This window comes from Triticum urartu, chromosome 5 (assembly GCF_003073215.2).
Source record: "Triticum urartu cultivar G1812 chromosome 5, Tu2.1, whole genome shotgun sequence".
Lineage (NCBI taxonomy): Eukaryota > Viridiplantae > Streptophyta > Magnoliopsida > Poales > Poaceae > Triticum > Triticum urartu.
Window position 1 is genome coordinate 190311712 of NC_053026.1, and position 19834 is coordinate 190331545.

General features: G+C 45.2%; 1 protein-coding gene and 1 long non-coding RNA gene across 4 annotated transcripts; one reads left to right on the forward strand and one right to left on the reverse strand.

The window, feature by feature from the left end:
- Nucleotides 1-1292: 1292 nt before the first annotated feature.
- LOC125555810 (meiotic recombination protein DMC1 homolog B) lies at nucleotides 1293-5366 on the reverse strand. Its single transcript, XM_048718653.1, has 15 exons — nucleotides 5247-5366; nucleotides 5049-5161; nucleotides 4098-4189; nucleotides 3853-3924; nucleotides 3667-3705; nucleotides 3421-3478; nucleotides 3293-3338; nucleotides 2979-3024; nucleotides 2828-2889; nucleotides 2660-2726; nucleotides 2482-2574; nucleotides 2319-2387; nucleotides 2131-2209; nucleotides 1875-2041; nucleotides 1293-1662 (listed from the first exon to the last, which is right to left on the reverse strand). The coding sequence occupies exons 2-15, from the start codon at nucleotides 5146-5148 to the stop codon at nucleotides 1618-1620; spliced, it is 1035 nt and encodes a 344-aa protein (XP_048574610.1). The 5' UTR covers nucleotides 5149-5161; nucleotides 5247-5366; the 3' UTR covers nucleotides 1293-1617.
- A 7390-nt stretch (nucleotides 5367-12756) lies between these two features.
- On the forward strand, nucleotides 12757-16420 carry LOC125508361. 3 transcript variants are annotated; one of them, XR_007283393.1, is made up of 5 exons: nucleotides 12757-13272; nucleotides 13374-13450; nucleotides 13536-13705; nucleotides 13922-14425; nucleotides 15221-16420. It is a non-coding gene; the product is annotated as an uncharacterized LOC125508361 (long non-coding RNA). The 3 variants fall into 3 exon arrangements; XR_007283395.1 differs by lacking the exon at nucleotides 12757-13272 and having other exon boundaries at nucleotides 13279-13450; nucleotides 15221-15287; nucleotides 15425-16420; XR_007283392.1 differs by lacking the exon at nucleotides 12757-13272 and having other exon boundaries at nucleotides 13279-13450.
- Nucleotides 16421-19834: the final 3414 nt, after the last annotated feature.

The following is a 19834-nucleotide window of genomic DNA, read 5'->3' on the forward strand; positions in this document are numbered from 1 at the left end:
GATGCCCTTGTTCCATTTTACACAAGCCATGTAGTAGTTCGGAATGGAAGAAAGGACAACATCAATCAGAGTGAGGCGCCCTCCCCAGGAGAGATATGTTGCCAGCCTACCTGCCAAGCGTCTGTCAATCTTCTGAATTACCGGCATCACAACCGAGTTGGAGATTTTCTGCATCGAGAGAGGCAAGCCAAGATAATTGCATGATAACGAGCTGATCGGGCATCCCAAGATACTTGCTGCTTCTGCTGCATCATCCGCATTCATGTGAATAGGCACGAAGGTGCTCTTGTGATAGTTAATCTGCAACCCAGAAAATTCTAAGAATGCCTGCAAGATGTCTTTGATACGTGCAGCTTGTGAAACCGTGCCCTTCAGAAGAATGAGCGCGTCGTCCGCGTATTGTAGTAGTTCTTTGGATTTCAAATGATGACCTTCCATGCACGCACACAATTCGGCTTCCAAAGCTTCACAACAAGAGAAAAGTTCTCTACAAGATGAGAATGTAATGCTTCCTTTGTCATCCATAGGACCAATGCACCATACCGACCCCTACTTTACGATCCTCGGTATAAGATCCATCAATGTTCAGCTTGACCAAACCAACATTAGGCGGACTCCACATTTTGCATTGTTGCTGCAAATCTCTGCATCTTGTTTTTTTGAGATGCACATCTGATCTCATCTGGTACTATTATACGTCGATATTTTCATGGCGACTAGATTATTGGATGCCAAGCAAGCTGACAATTAAACATTTATCCATGAAAACATCCACCTTTGTGCATTGCAACTAATGTGATATAGATATCTCTATCTTTGTAGGGAACGCAATCAACCGTTAGTTGCGGAGGCAGGGTTGAGCGGACTAAATGAGATGTGTCCGAACCCCAAACACACTTTTTTATTTTTCACTCATATTTCTTTCTCCCTTGCTGGCAGACATGTAGGACTCATCCCCTGCCAAATGGAGAGCAAACCAGAAAAAAAAAACAAAGAGTAAAATAAACCAGCCGACGTGGCATGCACATCAGCACTAAAGCAGAAAAAATAATATTAAATGGGGTAATTTGTGGCACAAGTTCGCTTAAAATTGGTAAAAACATGGAAAAACTGCAAAATGTTGTAATTTCTGCCACGAACATGAAACTAGAGGATAAAAAATGGAATTCACTTCAATAGTTATTTAGAGCTCGATCCATGCAAGATAATAGAGTCCACCTTTACTCATACAGAAAGAGAATGGAAGATCACTTTGTGTATATAAGTAACAAAAGCATATGACTATTTCATTCTTCAAAGAATAAGACAGACTATTTCATTTTCATATCCTTCAGTTTGGTGTCTTCCTGAAGCAAAGAACATGTTAACCTTACATCTCCACTACATCAGGCTAAGGTCTTATGATGAGTCACGCGAGATAACTTTTGTCCTCACCACAAATCCTTAAGGCATTACTACTACAAGCTTACAGAACACCCAACAGGAGGTATAAACAGCATAGAGGTTGCCCAATTTCTTCTCTGCAGTGGCAAGAACAGAGTAACGGTGCAGTAGCCTTTGTCGATTTGCTAGCAGAACTATCAACAGCTTAAGACAGGAAGCGCCCTGGATGAACAATCAGTCTTTCACATCCATCAATCCGCCTGTTGTAATCTGGAAAACGTGTTGGTGGTCAAGGGAAACAATTTCTCGACATCTGATCATTGCTAATTTGTGCTACGTGAAGCTTCAGTAAAGGAGGTTAACAACTAAGAACTAAATCATAAAGCTGTGCAAGTCTGAGCAAAACAATCCTATCAAGAGTTCAGCAACCAAACAAATTAAAGCAATGAATAGCACAAGCAGTAAACAAGTACTAGTAAGCAAAAGGATATAGCTTCTCCCTCGGGAAGGTTAGGGGCGTCAAAGATCTTGCAGACACGCTGCTCGCCTTTGCTTTTCCTCAGCATCAACCGGATGGTGGCTGCATGCGCCAGCACGTGGCCTCCTGCCGGCTTTTTGGGGTCAGTGATGAACATACCACCACCTGGGTCCGCAATCACTGGAACAAGGAAAGAACTTATATGATTTGAGATCCACGAATATAAGGAGCTCTTTCTTGGAACAGACAGGATAGATTGGAAAGCACACCTTGGTTGGTGATGTACACTGCAACATTGAACTCCTCAGCAATCTTTGTAAGGCGGGACAGCATTTGTGCCAGTTTTTGCTGCAGTTCCAGAGCACATCACTTAGAGCAAGTGTATAAAATGCAAGCATTCGACTACATCATGAGTTGCTTGATTTTTTCACATAGTTAGCTAGTTACAGTAGAATACCTGACGCTCTGCAAGTTCACCCCTACCACTGAAATCAACACGGAATAGCGCAATCACAGAATCCACGATCTATCATTTCCAAGCCAAACAAAGATCACATGAGCACAGTTGAGATCTATCAACTTGTAAGTTTGATAGTACATGTCAGCAAAGTCATGCGTACCAGAAGCCTGAAAGGCTCTTCGGCCATCTTGGCAGCAAGGCCCAGGAGTAAGTTGTACTGGTGCTCATAGGTGTATGCGCGAGCGTATATGATCTAAAACAGAAAGATCACGAATTAAACAAAGATCTTGATCTATTCTTCCTTAAATGGGTTAAGAGAGATGTAAAAGGAGCCATACATTGTCAAGAACAGCATTGGCATCCATCCCAAATCTCTCAGCAATTGGCACAATGCGTTCAGGCCGGCTGATAACTCCGTTAAGGGAATAGTTTCGATAAGCACAGGAATGTAAATGAATTCATTGAACAAATCGACTATAGGTATTACTAAGGAATTCAAAGGATACAATGTTCCCTCAGTGTCAATGTAGGCAACCTTCCCGTTCCCACCATGCATGTGGAGTGGAAGCTGTTATACATTTGATTAAACAAGCAGAGTTATTCATGGATTCTGATGTAGTGAGGTTTCACCGAGAATATACAAGGCAGGAAATGTACCTGAGTGGAGACACAAAGAGTATGAGCCAACTGGGTCTTCCCTGACCTGCAAGACAAAGTAAATAATATGGATTTTAGCGCTAGAAAGTTGGAACTGAATATGCACCATCATCAATACCTCTGGAAGACTAGACAGCAGAAAAGGAGGTGAAAGCAGCTTATCAGAGTTTTACCAACTAAAAAATTACTGGGACTAAAAATTGCTACATCTACTGCGAAATATGGCACAAATCATACATAACAGAGATAAAACTAATAGGCGCTCCCTGCAAAAAAAAATCCAGAAGAAAATGGTAACTGGAACATTTACTGACCGGAACTCTCCAAATGCCTCTGTGATACAGAGTGTTTCAATCCCTCCTTCAAATTATGGAAATATGTGAATGGGTTAGAGCATAACATCAGAAATAATCAGAACAGAATCAAGGGCGACATATGTTACCTCCAAGCAGCTCATCAAGCGCTTGGCTCCCAGTGGTAATCCGGACAACAGACTTTCGCTTCAATATACGAAAAAGTAAATCAAACAACTGGGCAGTACACAGGTGGAGTAATGAAAGCACTCAAGCAGATTCCAAAAACAAACTATTACAGTAAGTTTAGCATAGTAGCGGTGTAGCACTACTGCAAAAACAGCACTAAACTGTATGGTCGTCCTTCATCAGTAGCTTAGCTCCCTAAACCTTACCTTAATAAGGAGATCACTTCCTGTCATGAAACCCTGACTCTGAAAATCAAATAGAATACAAATTTCAGAAGACTCGATCGCATAGCACAGATGGCACAGAAGTTGTAAACCAGAATCAATGCAAAGAGAATAATATGGCACAGAAGTTGTAAACCAGAATCAATGCAAAGATGATAACAATCATACCAGAAGTTTTTCAGCAGCCTCGCAGATCTTATCAACCTTTGCTTCAGACAAGCCCTTAATCCCTGTAAGGCTCTGCAAGATGAATCCATACATTGGTACTGAAACAACATCAATCATGTGTTGAAACTTGAATACATAAAGCAACTAATAACAGTCATGTGTCGTGCACCAGAAATCAGCTTCAGTATGCAACCACAAATTTTAGGGAGAATGCATGCAGATTTATGCTCTGACGGGATTGGGACCTTCTTGGTGTGCATCATCAGCCCATTGCAAGTGTAGATCCCCGCATCCTGCAGCTTCTTCACGTCTCCTGAGTTTATTCCCTGCGAGATCACTGTTTGGACGAGTGATCAGTTACAGCGTTAAAAGGAAGGTTACGGCTTAGGATTCAAATTCATGGCAATGAACAAAGTGCACGACGAACCAATTGGATCACGCAAACAAAACACAAGCGCGGATCACATCTAGACAAATGTTTAAAGTAAACTTGCTAAACTCGCGGAAGCTACCCGTAATTATGGAACAGAACAGGTGAACATTCAGAAAAAAAAAGTGGAACAGATGAGGAAGACAGGCTTAAACCCTACGCCACGAAGTGGACGAAAACGCGTCCGTAATTGGTCCAAGTTTCCACAGAAAACCCACGCGATTGAACTGTATCTAGTGCCGAATTCGAAAGGATTCTACAGACAGTGATCGCTACGGCGGATTAAACGCATGGCAGCTCAAAATTGGGGCTAAGTTCAGACTAATCCGTGGAGAAAAAACGGCACCACACAGCGATTAGCACAAACTAACCGGTAAAGAGAAATCAAGTGGGGGGAATCAGCAAAGCTGCACGAAATTAGCCTACCAAGGGCGCTAGTTAATCCCCAGACTGCAAGAAATAGGGGAGAAAATCAAAACAAACGCAACACGAGCACACGCGACCACGCGCTGCACGCACCAAAAACCAACCAAATGTGGAGGCTAAGCGAAATCCGCACCAAACCCATCTCCAAACAGCACGAAATTGCGACCGAAACGCGCGAACTTAGAGGCGGAAGCACCCGGAACGCAACGGTGAGCAGGCCTAACCCCCACATGCCGACACACGCGCGACGCAGGCACACGAACAAGCAAGTAAATGCAGCACCGGAGACGGGGCAGCGGGCGGGTTTCGAGAGGAGAGGGGTAGGAGGCGGCGAACGTACACTTGTCGATGGACTCGAAGCACTCCTCCTCCTCCTCGACCCGGTCGGCCTCCATGAGCTGGAGCTGCCCGCCCTCGTCGTACTGCTTGGACGGCGCCATCCCGCGTGCGCGCCTGCGTCACAGGAGAAGGTGTAAGGAGCGAGCACTGGGACGCACGAGCGAAGACGGCGAGTGGAAGCCGTGGAGGAGGACGAGACCTGTACGAGCCGGAGGATCGCGTGCTGCTGGAGGAGAAGGAAGTGGGGCGGAGGCTGGGGGAGAGGGGAGGTTTGGGAAGCGCAGGTGCGGGTGGAATGTGGATCACTGCGGCTGCGACGAGGTGGGGGTATTTGAAGGCCTCGCGCGAGGAACTTGAGAGCCCAACACTCGTTGCTGCTGCCAGCTAAGCCTTCCACGGCCCATTAGAAATTCAAAATTTTGAACAGGACGCCGACGTGCCAATCAAGCAATCTAGTAACAACAGCTTTGATTCTTAACCCGTTTGATATACCAACTCTTTTGTAAAAGGTGTTCTTGTTAGGGTGATCACCTTGCAATAAAAAAGTACTTTGATGTTAAAATAAAAGTGTATCCTCTCGTTAGGTTTACTAGCAAACATGCATGTGTGTTGCAGTGGGAGAAAAACACACGCTCCTAAACCCAATATGCAAGGTGATGGGAATGTACATGAAGAAAAATTGTGATTTTAGCCAACCAATCTTTGCAAACGGCTAACAAACTTATGCATTGTACAATTTGCGGGTTAGGTTAAAGACAATCACCTACTAAAAAAAGAGTTACAGACAATCATCTCTAACAGAAATGAAAAAAATAAACTCAACATAAGAATAAAAAGACATACAAAAGATAACAAAATTGGAATTACTGAAACATAATTTCTTCTGCCAATGCAAGGTATTATTTCTCGCCTTCATTTCATTATCAAAAGAATGAATATTTCAGATTTAATACATCTTTCAATAGGAATAATGTGTACTATAATCAAGCATGTGCTAGGTTGTCACTGACAAAGCATATTGCGGTACTATAATCAAGCATAGACATGGTTGACTACCATCCTTAGGTTTATAGTGTGCGTATATCTCAACAAACAAACCAAATATAAGTGCAAAAGATATAGATTATCAACCATAACAGAAGGTTAGTATACAATGCATATTAAGCATTATACAGAAAATAAAAATGTCATACATGCAGCATTTCTGTTGAGTTACTAACATCATACAATGAAAATGTTGCACACATCGGGTGTCCATGCATATATGCTTCCGTTGTGTGTGTGCTAACCACGAAATCCTCGCCGTATAGGTTTACTCTTTCCTCTTCTGTTGCAATATATGCAGCGCTCTCCATCACAATTGAATATTTATATGGTGTGTTGCGTTTCAATTCACGGGTAGCTGCAATTTGCTCAATTCTAGCTTTCTTTTTGTTTTGGCTGCGTATTTGCATATTTCTGTCTTTCTTATGCGCATTTTTCCCTTCTGTGCTGGCTTGCATATTTCTTCCTTCTTTGTGTGATTTTTTTGCAACTGGATTGAATCTTTAAGTGTTTTATTTTGTTGATAGGTTTCACGGCGTTTTTTTACTTTTCCATATTTTTCTTCATTGGTCATCCGTGCATGCCGCTCTCTATCATTTTGCTTCTGTTACTTGGTATCAATATCTACTCCTAATGGAGCAGTTGGTAGTCTCCGCCGGTCAATTTTCGTCCCACCTTTCCTGGTTTTTTTTGGTACCTTCTCCCACCTCCCACTACCCAGCGATCCCCCACTTCCTCCCTCCAGACCGACCAAAAAAACGGCATGCTACAACTAGGCCCGTTGTGAAACACTACGGTTCAGCGACAGAAAATCGACCTAAAAAAATCTACGACGGTTAACCTACGAAAATTAACCAGGTTAAAAAAACAGTAACGAATCTCGTCACCCCGCTCGATCAGGATCACCCCGCTCGATCTGGATCTCGTCAGCGGCGGCTCCTCCCCACGCACCGACGCATCCCCAGATCCCTCCCCACCTCCTCCCAGAACCGGCGACTTCGCCTCCCGTCGTGGCCCCCTCTCTTCCCCTCCCCTCGTGGCGGATCGAGCGACAACCGCGGTGTGGGCGGGTCGCGCCAATGCGCTGCTCCTGCTCGGCCACCCGGACCCGTCCATCGCCTGCTCGCCTCCCGCAGCGTCTTCTCCGAGCACACAACCGACGGTGGTCGGAGGCTGTACGCGCTTGTGCTGTCGTGGCCGCAGCTCCACAAGGCCGTGCGCGGCCCAGCCAGCGCCAAGCCCTTCGCGCGCGCCCATGCCGGCGTCCCCGCCTAAACCTACTACACCCAGGACCGGGAGGCGAACAGGTGATGCTCGACGACGAACATCTACTCGAGGACACCCTGCTCGACGATGCCCCTCTTCGCTAGCATCTCGTGACGCCCCGAGACCGATGTGACAGGTGTCCTCCAGTTATTCGCTGTCGTTGCATTGTCATTGCTTGCGTGTCATGCATCTCATATCATGTTATCATGTGCATTTTATTTGCATACGTGTTCGTCTCATGCATCCGAGCATTTTCCCCGCTGTCCGTTTTGCAATTCGGCGCTCCTATGTCATCCGGTGTCCCTTTCTACCTCTTTTCGTGTGTGGGTGTTAAACGTGTTCGGATTGGACCGAGACTTGTCATGCGGCCTTGGGTTACTACCGGTAGACCGCCTGTCAAGTTTCGTATCATTTGAACTTCGTTTGATACTCCAACGGTTAACCGAGGGACCGAAAAGGCCTCGTGTGTGTTGCAGCCCAACACCCCTCCAAAGTGGCCCAAAACCCACTTAAACCTCCTCCATCATCTCGATCGTTCGATCACGATCGCGTGGCCGAAAACCGCATCTCATTTGGACTCTCCTACCTCCCTCTACCTATTTAAACACCCCTCCTCCGAAATTCGCGCAGATGAAACCCTAAAAACTCCTCCCCTGCGCCGCCGCTTCGCGCCTCGCCGCCGGCCACCGTCGCGCGTCTGCCCCGCCGCCTCGGGCACCCCGCGCCGCCGTCGATCTCCGCCGACACCGCGCCGGATGCCCGCGCGCCGCCCAGTGCCGCCGACCGCCACCCGTCTCCTCGCAGCGCCGCCATGCGCCGGCCACCGCGCCCTCTCGCCGGCGTCGCCCCGCCGCCTCGGCCGCCGTGCGCCGCCTCCACCGCCCGCCGCCTTCGCCGTTGCTTCGGCGAGCCCGCGCCACCAACCCACGACGGGGCCGCGCTGACCGGATCCGTCCGCCCACGTCGACGGCCGCGCTGGTAACGCCCTCCTCCGGCCGGATCCGCCCCGGAACTCCCTCGCCGGCGACCTCCCTCTTCGTCTCCGGCAACCGCGAGGTCTTCTCCGGCGATCCTCGTTCACCGCGCCCAGATCTGGAAGAAAACCAGAGGATGACTTTCTTTCCCCTCGAGATCTGCAAAGTCCCCAGATCTCAGAATTTTTATGCATTTTCCGTCGCTCATAACTCATCATCCGTGGCTCTGATTCATGCGTGTAGCATATCAAAATGTTCGTCTCGACGAGTATATCATTTCATCTCATTGCATCATTTTCATTTGAGCTCATCTTAACGCCCGATATGCTGTTGGAAGAGGGCTATATGGATAATTTGTCAGATCTGTTTCAACAAATAGCTATTTGTCATTTTTGCCATGATTAATGTGTGCATGCTATGATCCTGAGCTCTACATGTGTTTTCTTATATGCCATTTCATCTTTATAGAGGTGCTTGCCATGTATTTTTTGTGATATTTGTGGTGACTAGCACAAGCTTGCAAAGTAGCGTAATCGGTAATGCTGATTTCAGGGACTTAGAATTTCACCAAGTCCTTGTCCTGATTTTGTTGTTATGTCATATGTTCATGTTGTTTCCTAGTAATCCATGTCTCTTTTGAGGATGATCAGTAAGGATGTTTTGTTAACATTGTGGTGCTCTATCCATCCATGTATTTGTTTGCATTTATGTAGCAACCTAGCTTGAGGCAATCGAGCTCTACTTTTGCTATAAAATGTTCCGGGCAGATTGTTGACATGTTTAGCGATTTTGCCGAGGATGTTGCTATTGATCCGTGCATGCTATGATGATGTTCTTGCCATGTCTAGCTTCTATGCTATGTCTTTTTGACGGGTGTATGCTTAGTTTGTCATGCCATGCTCTTTAGTGAGTGCATCGAGCTCGTAAACATGCCTACTCGTTAACTGTTTTGCATGCTCCAGTTTTTCACTAAGTCTGAATCTGTTTGTGTTTTTGCTATGTTCACATGCTTGCAATTGTATTTTCTGATCCCTTTTGGCTCAAGGTCACTAAGGGACTTTTGTTACGTGCTTTGAGTAGCTTCATGCCATGCCTTACTTTTCCATGTTAAGTTCCTGTAGCTTGTAGTTTTCCTGCTCTAAAGATTTCTTCCTGGTGATAAATTCCAGACTTGTGTTAATTTCACTAAGTCTGAAACCTGTTATCATTTGCACTTTTGCCATGCTTGTTTGAACCTGTTAATGGATGAATTAGTCGTAGCTCAGTGTTCATTTTTTGTCAAGCATCATGAGTGGATCCCTGCCATGTATTTTGTTGCCATGTTTGAGTGCAGTAGCATATTTATCTTGATGCATTTAAATGGCTACTTGTTGTTAATCGCAGACCGGTGCCATATTTGTTTTGCTTGTCATTTCCAAACCGTGCATCCGATTCCGGTGATCTTTATATCGATTTCAACCGAAATCAAATCACCTTTCCAGAGGCACTCTTGGATTTCCAAGTTGAGGCCAGGTTCAATCATTCATTTCCAAATCATGCATATGCATCACATACCGCATCCCGCATATCATACCATGTTCATGTGTTGGTTGTTTACTATGTTGTGTGCTTTTTTCCGGTGTTGCTTCTTCGGGTTGGTTCCGTTAACGTCGCGTTTGTGAGGACCCGTTCGACTACGTCCGTTTGTCTTCTTCATGGACTCGTTCTTCTTCCTTCCGGGATTTCAGGCAAGATGACCATACCCTCGAAATCACTTCTATCTTTGCTTGCTAGTTTGCTCGCTTTTTTGCTATGCCTATGCTGCGATACCTACCACTTGCTTATCATGCCTCTCATATTGTTAAGCCAAGCCTCTAACCCACCTTGTCCTAACAAACTGTTGTTTGGCTATGTTATCGCTTTGCTCAGCCCCTCTTATAGCGTTGTTAGTTGCAGGTGAAGATTGGAGCTTGTTCCATGTTTGGAACATGGATATTTTGTTGGGATATCATAATATCTCTTATTTAATTAATGCATCTATATACTTGGTAAAGGGTGGAAGGCTCGGCCTTATGCCTGGTGTTTTGTTCCACTCTTGCCGCCCTACTTTCCGTCATATCAGTGTTATGTTCCCGGATTTTGCGTTCCTTACGCGGTTGGGTTATAATGGGAACCCCTTGACAGGTCGCCTTGAATAAAACTCCTCCAGCAATGCCCAACATTGGTTTTACCATTCGCCACCTAGCCTCTTTTTCCATTGGGAGTCGCGCTCCCGAGGGTCATCATTATTTTACCCCCCCCCCCGGGCCAGTGCTCCTCTGAGTGTTGGTCCAAGCTAGAGCCCTGTGCAGTGCCCCCTCGGGGAAACTCGAGGTTTGGTTTTAGTTGTATGGAGCGCTCATCTGAGTGTGCCCTGAGAACGAGATATGTGCAGCTCCTATCGAGATTTGTCGGCACATTCGGGCGGTGTTGTTGGACTTGTTTTACCATTGTCGAGGATGTCTTGTAACCAGGATGTCGAGCCTGATCGGATTGTCTTGGGAAAGGGAATATCCTTCGTTGACCGTGAGAGCTTGTGATGGGCTAAGTTGGGACACCCCTGCAGGGTTTTGAACTTTCGAAAACCGTGCCCGCGGTTATGGGCAGATGGGAATTTGTTAATGTCCGGTTGTAGAAAACCTGAAGTTGATCTTAATTAAAATACATCAACCGCGTGTGTAACCGTGATGGTCTCTTCTCGGCGGAGTCCGGGAAGTGAACACGGTGTTGGAGTAATGCTTAACGTAGGTTGTTCTAGGATCACTTCTTGATCATAGTTGTTCGACCATGCTTTGCCTTCTCTTCTCGCTCTCATTTGCGTATGTTAGCCACCATATATGCTAGCCGCTTGCTGCAGCTCCACCTCATACCATTACCTTACCCATAAGCTTAAATAGTCTTGATCGCGAGGGTGTGAGATTGCTGAGTTCCTGTGACTCACAGATACTTCCAAAAACCAGCTTGCAGGTGCCGATGAAACCGTACAGGTGACGCAACCAAGCTCAAGGAGGAGCTCGATGAGATCTCGTTCTTTATGTTGTTCCGTTTCCAGTTGATCAGTAGTGGAGCCCAATTGGGGTCGATCGGGGATCTGTGTAGCATTTGGGGTAGTCTTCTTTTATTTTGGTTCCGTAGTCGGACCTTGTTTGTATCTAGATGATGTAATGCTTTATTCATGTATTGTGTGAAGTGGCGATTGTAAGCCAACTATGTATCTTTCTCCCTTATGTATTACATGGGTTGTTGTGAAGATTACCTCACTTACGATATTGCTTTCAATGCGGTTATGCCTCTAAGTCGTGTTTCGACACGTGGGAGATATAGCCGCATCGAGGGCGTTACACATCTCCATTGCATGGTGAGCTTCCCCTGTCTCCTCCCTTTAAATTTGGAGTACTGCTTGGGTACAGATTAGAAGTAGGGTTCAGTTTTTTTGTATGAGTATGGGTACAGATTATGAGTAGGAGATGTAGTCGTAGGCACATTTTTAGTAAAATTTCAGTAACTTCAATTATCCTGCTTGAAGTACTTTGAAAATATACTCAAAAAAGGTACTGTTTGTACTGCTGATCTTGCATATAGGGGGAGAATTCTTGTACTCAGAGCAGCTGTTGATCTGCAGCAACTCTAGAAGTAAGATTTAGGATAATCATAGTTTCAGTTTGCCAAGCAGGGAGTATAATTTAACTGGAAATCAACCAACTATTGCTTTGAACTGGAGTATAATTACCGAAGCGGGTCGAAGTGGGACGATGTGGTTCGGTGGTCAACGGCGGCTGCGCAGGATGCAGTATGGTATGGCTTGAGCATCTCGAGGAGGGGCTCTCTCCGCAAGGCATCCTCTACGCCAGTACGTTCTCTGATCCGAACCTTCTTCTCTTCGCTCATGCACGCACCAACGCAGCTGACCTGTCGTTGACCAGCGGCGGAGGTGTTCGAGTAGTCCGAGGGGCTGCACGTGGAGCACGTCGACATCTCCGTCTTGCCATTGCTCAGCACCGCCCTGCCGGCTGGGGTTCTTATTTTCCATCGAGGCCTTCCGCAACTGGGACCATGGTGACTGATAGCTTCCTCTCCGGCTGGATCGACAGTCTATCCACCCAGTAAATTTTTGCTCTTTTCTTAAATTTTCTATGTTTCTTTGTCTGATTCTCAATAAAGAGCTCAAACTCGAGATGAGTTTTTGGTGACCTGGCCTATTTTGTTGATCTGCCGCTGGTTAACATGTTCAAGAACAAGCGGGTCCTCATGGAGAGTATCCACAAGTCCGAGGCTGAGAAGGCAAGAGAGAAGACCCTCTCTGACCAGTTTGATGCTTCAGTTTGAGGCCAAGCGTGCTAAGAGCAAGGCTAGCTAGCAGGGAGAGGAATATTGTGAGGAGGCAGGAGAGATTGGCTCAGGTAAGATGACTTTCACTTGAGCCCTGTCTATTTCCTCACATAGTTTGATTTGTCCTGCATTATATTGGTACTGAAATACATAATGCGTGCACATGTCTTCTGTTGGATGTTTCAGAGATGCTTATGCAGGGTTTCTTTAATCATTTTGGTTCATGGTACCAGCTAATGAAATTTACGTGCTCTGATGATGAATTCGTGCCATGTCGAGTTGGATTGGCGGTGGCGTATTTTTCCTCTTGTAGTCAAATTAGTGAGATGCTCCGTTCTCTTCTTTATGTGAACGTACATGTATGACCAGTGTAATTAGGTGCAGTAGTTTTGGTCAATGTCAAAGCAGAAGAGAGCTACATGTATGACCAGTATTGAATCACGGCGAGAGAGTAATGTAGCTTCGTCCCTCCCTGATGCTGCTAATGCAAGATGCATAGGAATCTTATTCAATATCAAAAATTGACATACCGTGCAATCATGTCTAATGTCTTTCATTAAATCTCCGCGGAGGTGCCGGCCGGCCGGTACATATGTTAGTGCATCATCTATCTCAGACTCTCAGTCACAGCTATCTAATTGGTGTATATTCATCTCCAATTACAGCCTCATAATTTTTTGGACATTCATTTACAGCCCGATCTACTTGGATGTGCAGACCTGGGAGTTGGAACAATTCACCAAGAGAAGCCAGTTCGTGTATAACAGAATGGGTGAGGAGTAAAGGCGTGTCATATTCCATATTTTCATTCAGATTTCAGAGAACGCGACAGTAATTTTTGATATTTTACTCTATAGGTGGAATTTATCATGAGATCCTACCCAAATCCGAGTACTTTTCCAAGGCACTGTACACCTTCCATTTCGCCCAAAACAATCTCTCTGTGGGCTACTTCACCAATAAGACTACCAAACAGATTGAGGCCTATGACCCCGATCCAAAGGAGCGGTTCACTGTGGCAATGCAGGTACAATTCAAGCTAATTTGCTGACAATCTCGCTCACAACCAAGGAAAATTTAGTTCTTGACACAATTAACATTACATGATCTGTGCTGGCTATAGTTTATTACTGCTTGCTTCGAAGTCTTGGTTCATGGAAAGAATTTATAATTTTATCTCTGTCTAGTCATGTGTCTAATTTCCTGAAAGTTGTTAGTCTTTCGGATGCATTTATTTTCCTAGATGCCCCGAGAAGAGGTAGTAGTGGTGGTGCGGGCGCGCCGTGGGCGAGGTGGGCTCCGGGTGTAGCGGCGGGGCCGGCTGCCCCATCGATGGCAGCGCGATGCCCCCCGTCGTCGGGGGTACGCCACCGGACATTGGCGGTGACCGGAGACTGTCGCGGCGATTGTTGGTCGGTTGAGGAGCTTGCAATACGAGCTGGTAGCGCCAGCGTTGGCGAGAGAGTGAGGTGTCCCCAGTGCAGTAGGCGGGGGAAAGCTTAAGGCGACCGGTGCCCTCCGGTCCTCATCGCTGCACGTCGAGGTCAAGTCTGAGGCTGCGAGCTGATGCATCCACAAACATCATCGTCGACTGCATCTTCAACCTCCGGACGCCGCTTCCGTACACTGCTTCATCAACCTCAGCCGTGACCCTTCCTCCCGGTCGCCGTGTTTAATATCCTACTCGTCTGCCGCCTATCTCGAGCACCGCGAGCGAAGGTGGATGCCCTGACTGCCGATCACCAAGGTGAGCTCCAATTTTTGTTGATGTGCAGTTTGTTTGTCGGACGCCACCTAAGCTGTGAAGTTCTACACAATATGAACTGTTTGTTGTGAGCTCTGTAGTGTTGTGTCCTTTAAAAGTGGGCATGTTAGGCTTGTTGTAGACAGTGCTATGCTTGTTGCTAGCGATTGATTGCTAGATGTGCTATGATTGTTATAGACAGTGGGAATGGTAACTACTGACGAATTTTGATTCAATTGGTTAGTTACTATAAGCAAGAACATGCTATAAGTGCCAAAATGCTAGAGAGAAAAGTTCAAGAGCCAAGAACACAACAGGGTCGTTGACTTGGTAAGCCTCTTTGATGTAATAAATTGGTGTTGGTGGGTCCATGTGGCTGGAGAACCCTTTTTCTCCAAAACGTCGGCACTGCCGTGCTCATCGTACACGCCGACATGGTGGTGCTCAACTTATGGGAGTAGCCCACGCAACCACCGCCTCTTGGAACATCTAAATAATCACATTTTGCTGATATTTTTCTTCTGATTGATGATTGATTCAATTTGCACGGAGCAATTATGGAGGAAATAGTACAAGCTAACTCTAAATCATTTCTGAGCTGGTCAACCATGTAATTAGAAAGCACAAATAAGCTACCAAAATGATATAGCTTGGTAGAGAAGTTTGGAATATTAACCTCCTAGTTTAGTTACCCAGGCAATGGAGATCCCACACAATTTTTTGAACTCCCATGCAAATTATTATGACAAGTTGCTTGGTATCTGACAATCTGCTTGTCCTTCTGCTATGCATTTTCAGAAACTCCGCGGAAAGCTGCTGCAGATAGGTGTTGTGCTGGTATATTCTTTTTGTAGCCTTTGTTCAGGTAAATCAGACCAAGACTCGAAGACTATAGATAGCCACTCTTTTTTTACCAACCTTTGTTTTTGTTAATAATGAGTTTGACAATGAAGTGACTACATCTCCATCTTTTCACCTTTGTTTCTACTGAGCTTCTCAAAGGTCCATTCCTGTAATATTTTGGAGGACATCTCCCATTACAATCGTTGGGGGTTTTCAATTTATGAGTAAGGTACGCGAAGCTCCCTTACAAACCCGACAAATCGTACTTCGGAATCATTGCATTTTTCTTCATCGGCTTCGTCACATCAAACACGTAAGCAAAAGGCAATATATATACTACTGGACCCTGAAGCCCCAAATCATCTTCTGTTTTCTATGTACTCCCATGATTATTTAGCAAATGCCAAAAATAGTGTTTCTTTCATGCGTACATCGTTTCGTTTGGAGTTTTGCCCACTTGATCTGAATATGAGGAAGGACAAATATCTTGTAGCAGATCAGATTCAGGTCATGACATGATTCCTTAAGGGCCTCATTACTGGTGGTGTTTCTTTCTTCCATGGTGATTCCTATTGTTCATAGTTGTACTAGCAGGATTATCATAACAACTAAGCAAATGCCAAGCTGGAAATTTGAAGATAAAAAATTGAGGCGTGTGATCAGGTGTCAATACTTAAAGAAAGAGCCTTTAGTTTTTCTTAATCAGAATGCAGAAATTTAAGCATGTAGATCTTTGATGAAAACATAATTAAGATATTGCGGACGTAATCTCATGTTACCTTTGTATTATGTTAGCCTACTAATTTACTATATCCAGGTCATAATATTGTTGCTATTTTCATGAACTACGTAATGGTTAATGACACAACTCGATGAACTAAGTATTGAGAGCATGGGCTGTTGCGGTGGACCGGTGGTAACGACAAGCTCAGAGGGTTTTGCCACTGTGATCATGTTGGTCGTGCTAGCACTGACAACGTATAGTATACAATATACTGCCGGGACCAGTGACACTTATTCTACTTCCTTAACAGCGGGCAAATTGGTAATTTTTGGTCGATATAGCAAGTTTGAGAAGACCCAATTTTGTTATACTATGTAAGTTGATACACTTTTTATATGTTCGATTGGTGATATTGGAAATAGCTAAGCTTACTGGTGCGATCCATCTAAGAAAATCTCACACAATGACATAAACCTATATCTAGAATGATACGAGGACTGTGAAATAGAAAGGATGTGATGCTACTATGTTCTGGTGGATTGTAAGATGGCATTTGAGGATTTACTAAGTATTTAATGATTGGAAACATTACTCTTGGTATGTTTATAGGCGAGGCTGCTGGCGCCTTGCATGGATTTCTTTCTTCTTTCTTTCCAGTTCCCTGTAACTGTTTTCTTCTACCGCTTCATCAATGAAAATCAGCAATCTGCTGCTTTTTCATCAAGAAAAACTCTTGATATGTTTTATTTTCCAGGTCTTGCATACTGTTGTCGGTAATATGTTAGCAAAAGTTCAATGATATTTGTTTAAAGCGAGAATTCTTCATCGTGTTTTAACTTTTACATGCCCTAAAGATAGAAACATCTAATCTTATTTTTTTCGATAAAGGGCGATTTTATTATCTCAAATGTAGCATCAAGCGGATACAAAGCATTATGAGAACACCCGGCCTCTGCATAACTAGGATGCACACGGCCCAATATGAAGGTCTGACAAAAATTGATGAAAAAAAAATTGACAAATCAGCACCAGTAGAGCCCTATAGACCGACACTATGCCTATGTCGATGGAGGTGGTGGATTGATCCGAAGGTTATGTTGCCACCCATGTTGGGAAAAAACCTCCATAGCCACCTGCTCCAATCGCATACACACCTCCTTGAACAGCGGTTGGTCCTCGGTCGTTGTAACATAGACCACATACGTAGCAATTGCGTACACCGGAAAATAACCTGTAGAGGAGAAGCATTTCTTCCGTTAAAAACAAAATCATTTCTACATAGCCAAAGCGACCAAATTAAGGCATACGCTCCCACCCTTATTAGCGTTTTGAACCTATTTGAAATACCGTCCAACCAATGACCAAAAATATTGGCAACAGTTGTGGGCGGATACAAATTTGACGCTATTTGGATGACTGACCACGTAGAACGTGCAAACTTGCATTGGAAAAGGAGGTGTTTGATTGTCTCGTCATGAGTACAAAAATAGCACTTCTTACTCCTTTGTCAGTTGCGTCGTGCGAGATTGTCTTTGGTTAACACAACCCCCCTACGAAGATACCACATGAAAATTTTCACTTTTAGTGGAATCTTGGACTTCCAAATTTTCTTGTTATTGAAGGAAATATGCCCTAGAGGCAATAATAAAGTTATTATTTATTTCCTTATATTCATGATAAATGTTTATTATTCATGCTAGAATTGTATTAACCGGAAACATAATACATGTGTGAATACATAGACAAACAAAGTGTCACTAGTATGCCTCTACTTGACTAGCTCGTTAATCAAAGATGGTTATGTTTCCTGACCATGAACAAAGAGTTGTTATTTGATTAACGAGGTCACATCATTAGTTGAATGATCTGATTGACATGACCCATTCCATTAGCTTAGCACCCGATCGTTTAGTATGTTGCTATTGCTTTCTTCATGACTTATACATGTTCCTATGACTATGAGATTATGCAACTCCCGTTTTCCGGAGGAACACTTTGGGTGCTACCAAACGTCACAACGTAACTGGGTGATTATAAAGGAGCATTACAGGTGTCTCCAAAGGTAGATGTTGGGTTGGCGTATTTCGAGATTAGGATTTGTCACTCCGATTGTCGGAGAGGTATCTCTGGGCCCTCTCGGTAATGCACATCACATAAGCCTTGCAAGCACTGCAACTAATATGTTAGTTGTGAGATGATGTATTACGAAACGAGTAAAGAGACTTGCCGGTAACGAGATTGAACTAGGTATTGGATACCGACGATCGAATCTCGGGCAAGTAACATACCGATGACAAAGGGAACAACGTATGTTGTTATGCGGTCTGACCGATAAAGATCTTCGTAGAATATGTAGAAGCCAATATGGGCATCCAGGTCCCGCTGTTGGTTATTGACCGGAGACGTGTCTCGGTCATGTCTACATTGTTCTCGAACCCGTAGGGTCCGCACGCTTAAGGTTACGATGACAGTTATATTATGAGTTTATGCATTTTGATGTACCGAAGGTTGTTCGGAGTCCCGGATGTGATCACAGACATGACGAGGAGTCTCGAAATGGTCGAGACGTAAAGATTGATATATTGGAAGCCTATGTTTGGACATCGGAAGTGTTCCGGGTGAAATCGGGATTTTACCGGGTTACCGGAACCCCCCGGGAGCCATATGGGCCTTCATGGGCCTTAGTGGAAAGGAGAAAAGGGCAGCCCAAGGGGGCTGCGCACCTCCCCCCTCCCCTAGTCCTATTAGGACTAGGAGAGGTGACTGGCCACCCTTCTCCCTCTTTCCCCCTTTGGGGAATCCTAGTTGGAATAGGATTGGAGGGGAGTCCTACTCCCGGAAGGAGTAGGACTCCTCCTGCGCCACCTCTCCCTGGCCGGTGCCCCCTCCCCCCTTGGCTCCTTTATATACTGAGGTAGAGGCACCCCAAAAGACACAAGTTGATCCACGTGATCTATTCCTTAGCCGTGTGCGGTGCCCCCTGCCACCATATACCTCGATAATACTGTAGCAGAGTTTAGGCGAAGCCCTGCTGCTGTAGTTCATCAAGATCGTCACCACGCCGTCGTGCTGACGGAACTCTTCCCCGACACTTTGCTGGATCGGAGTCCGGGGATCGTCATCGAGCTGAACGTGTGCTCGAACTCGGAGGTGTCGTAGTTTCGGTGCTTGATCGGTTGGATCGAGAAGACGTACGACTACTTCCTCTACGTCGTGTCATCGCTTCCGCAGTCGGTCTGCGTTGGGTACGTAGACAACACTCTCCCCCTCGTTGCTATGCATCACATGATCTTGCGTGTGCGTAGGAAATTTTTGAAATTACTACGTTCCCCATCAGTTATTACTCACTGGTACCTCAGAATGTGTGAGCGCATGATACATAGAGTCTACAGTGAAAGACCCTGATGTAGTACGGTTCCAGCGAAACACATCCTGCCCTTGTGTCAGGTTAATCGAATCCAGTCGGGATAAAAGATTATGCCATGACACAAGTCGGGGGCCAATCAAATCCCGCCTGAACGAAATATTCGGCGGGAATGAACTGAGCACTTGCGCAATAGTATTATTCTTATCGCGAACAATGTTGTATAAGCCTGGATATTGTTCTCGGAGACTGGCATTCCCTAGCCAGATGTCTTCCCAAAAACGAATCTCCGACCCATTCTTTATCGCGAAAGAAACATCTAATCTTATGAATTTGAATTTGCGCTTCAAGAAAACTTGAATTGACTTGTCCACGACGATTATTTCCAAGTACATAAGTTCAAGGCAGGGGGTTGGCGGGTTCAACTAGGGGCTGCGAGGGTCATCAGATCAGTATGTTCACGGGTATGGGACGGGCCCAC

Excerpts from the sequence above, each read along its gene's own strand:
- LOC125555810 (XM_048718653.1), bottom strand. The coding sequence starts at position 5,148 with ATGGCGCCGTCCAAGCAGTACGACGAGGGCGGGCAGCTCCAGCTCATG. Across the intron at positions 3,479-3,666 it reads GAAGTGATCTCCTTATTAAG|CGAAAGTCTGTTGTCCGGAT; the intron begins GTAAGGTTTAGG and ends CGTATATTGAAG. Across the intron at positions 2,575-2,659 it reads CCAATGCTGTTCTTGACAAT|ATCATATACGCTCGCGCATA; the intron begins GTATGGCTCCTT and ends TTTCTGTTTTAG.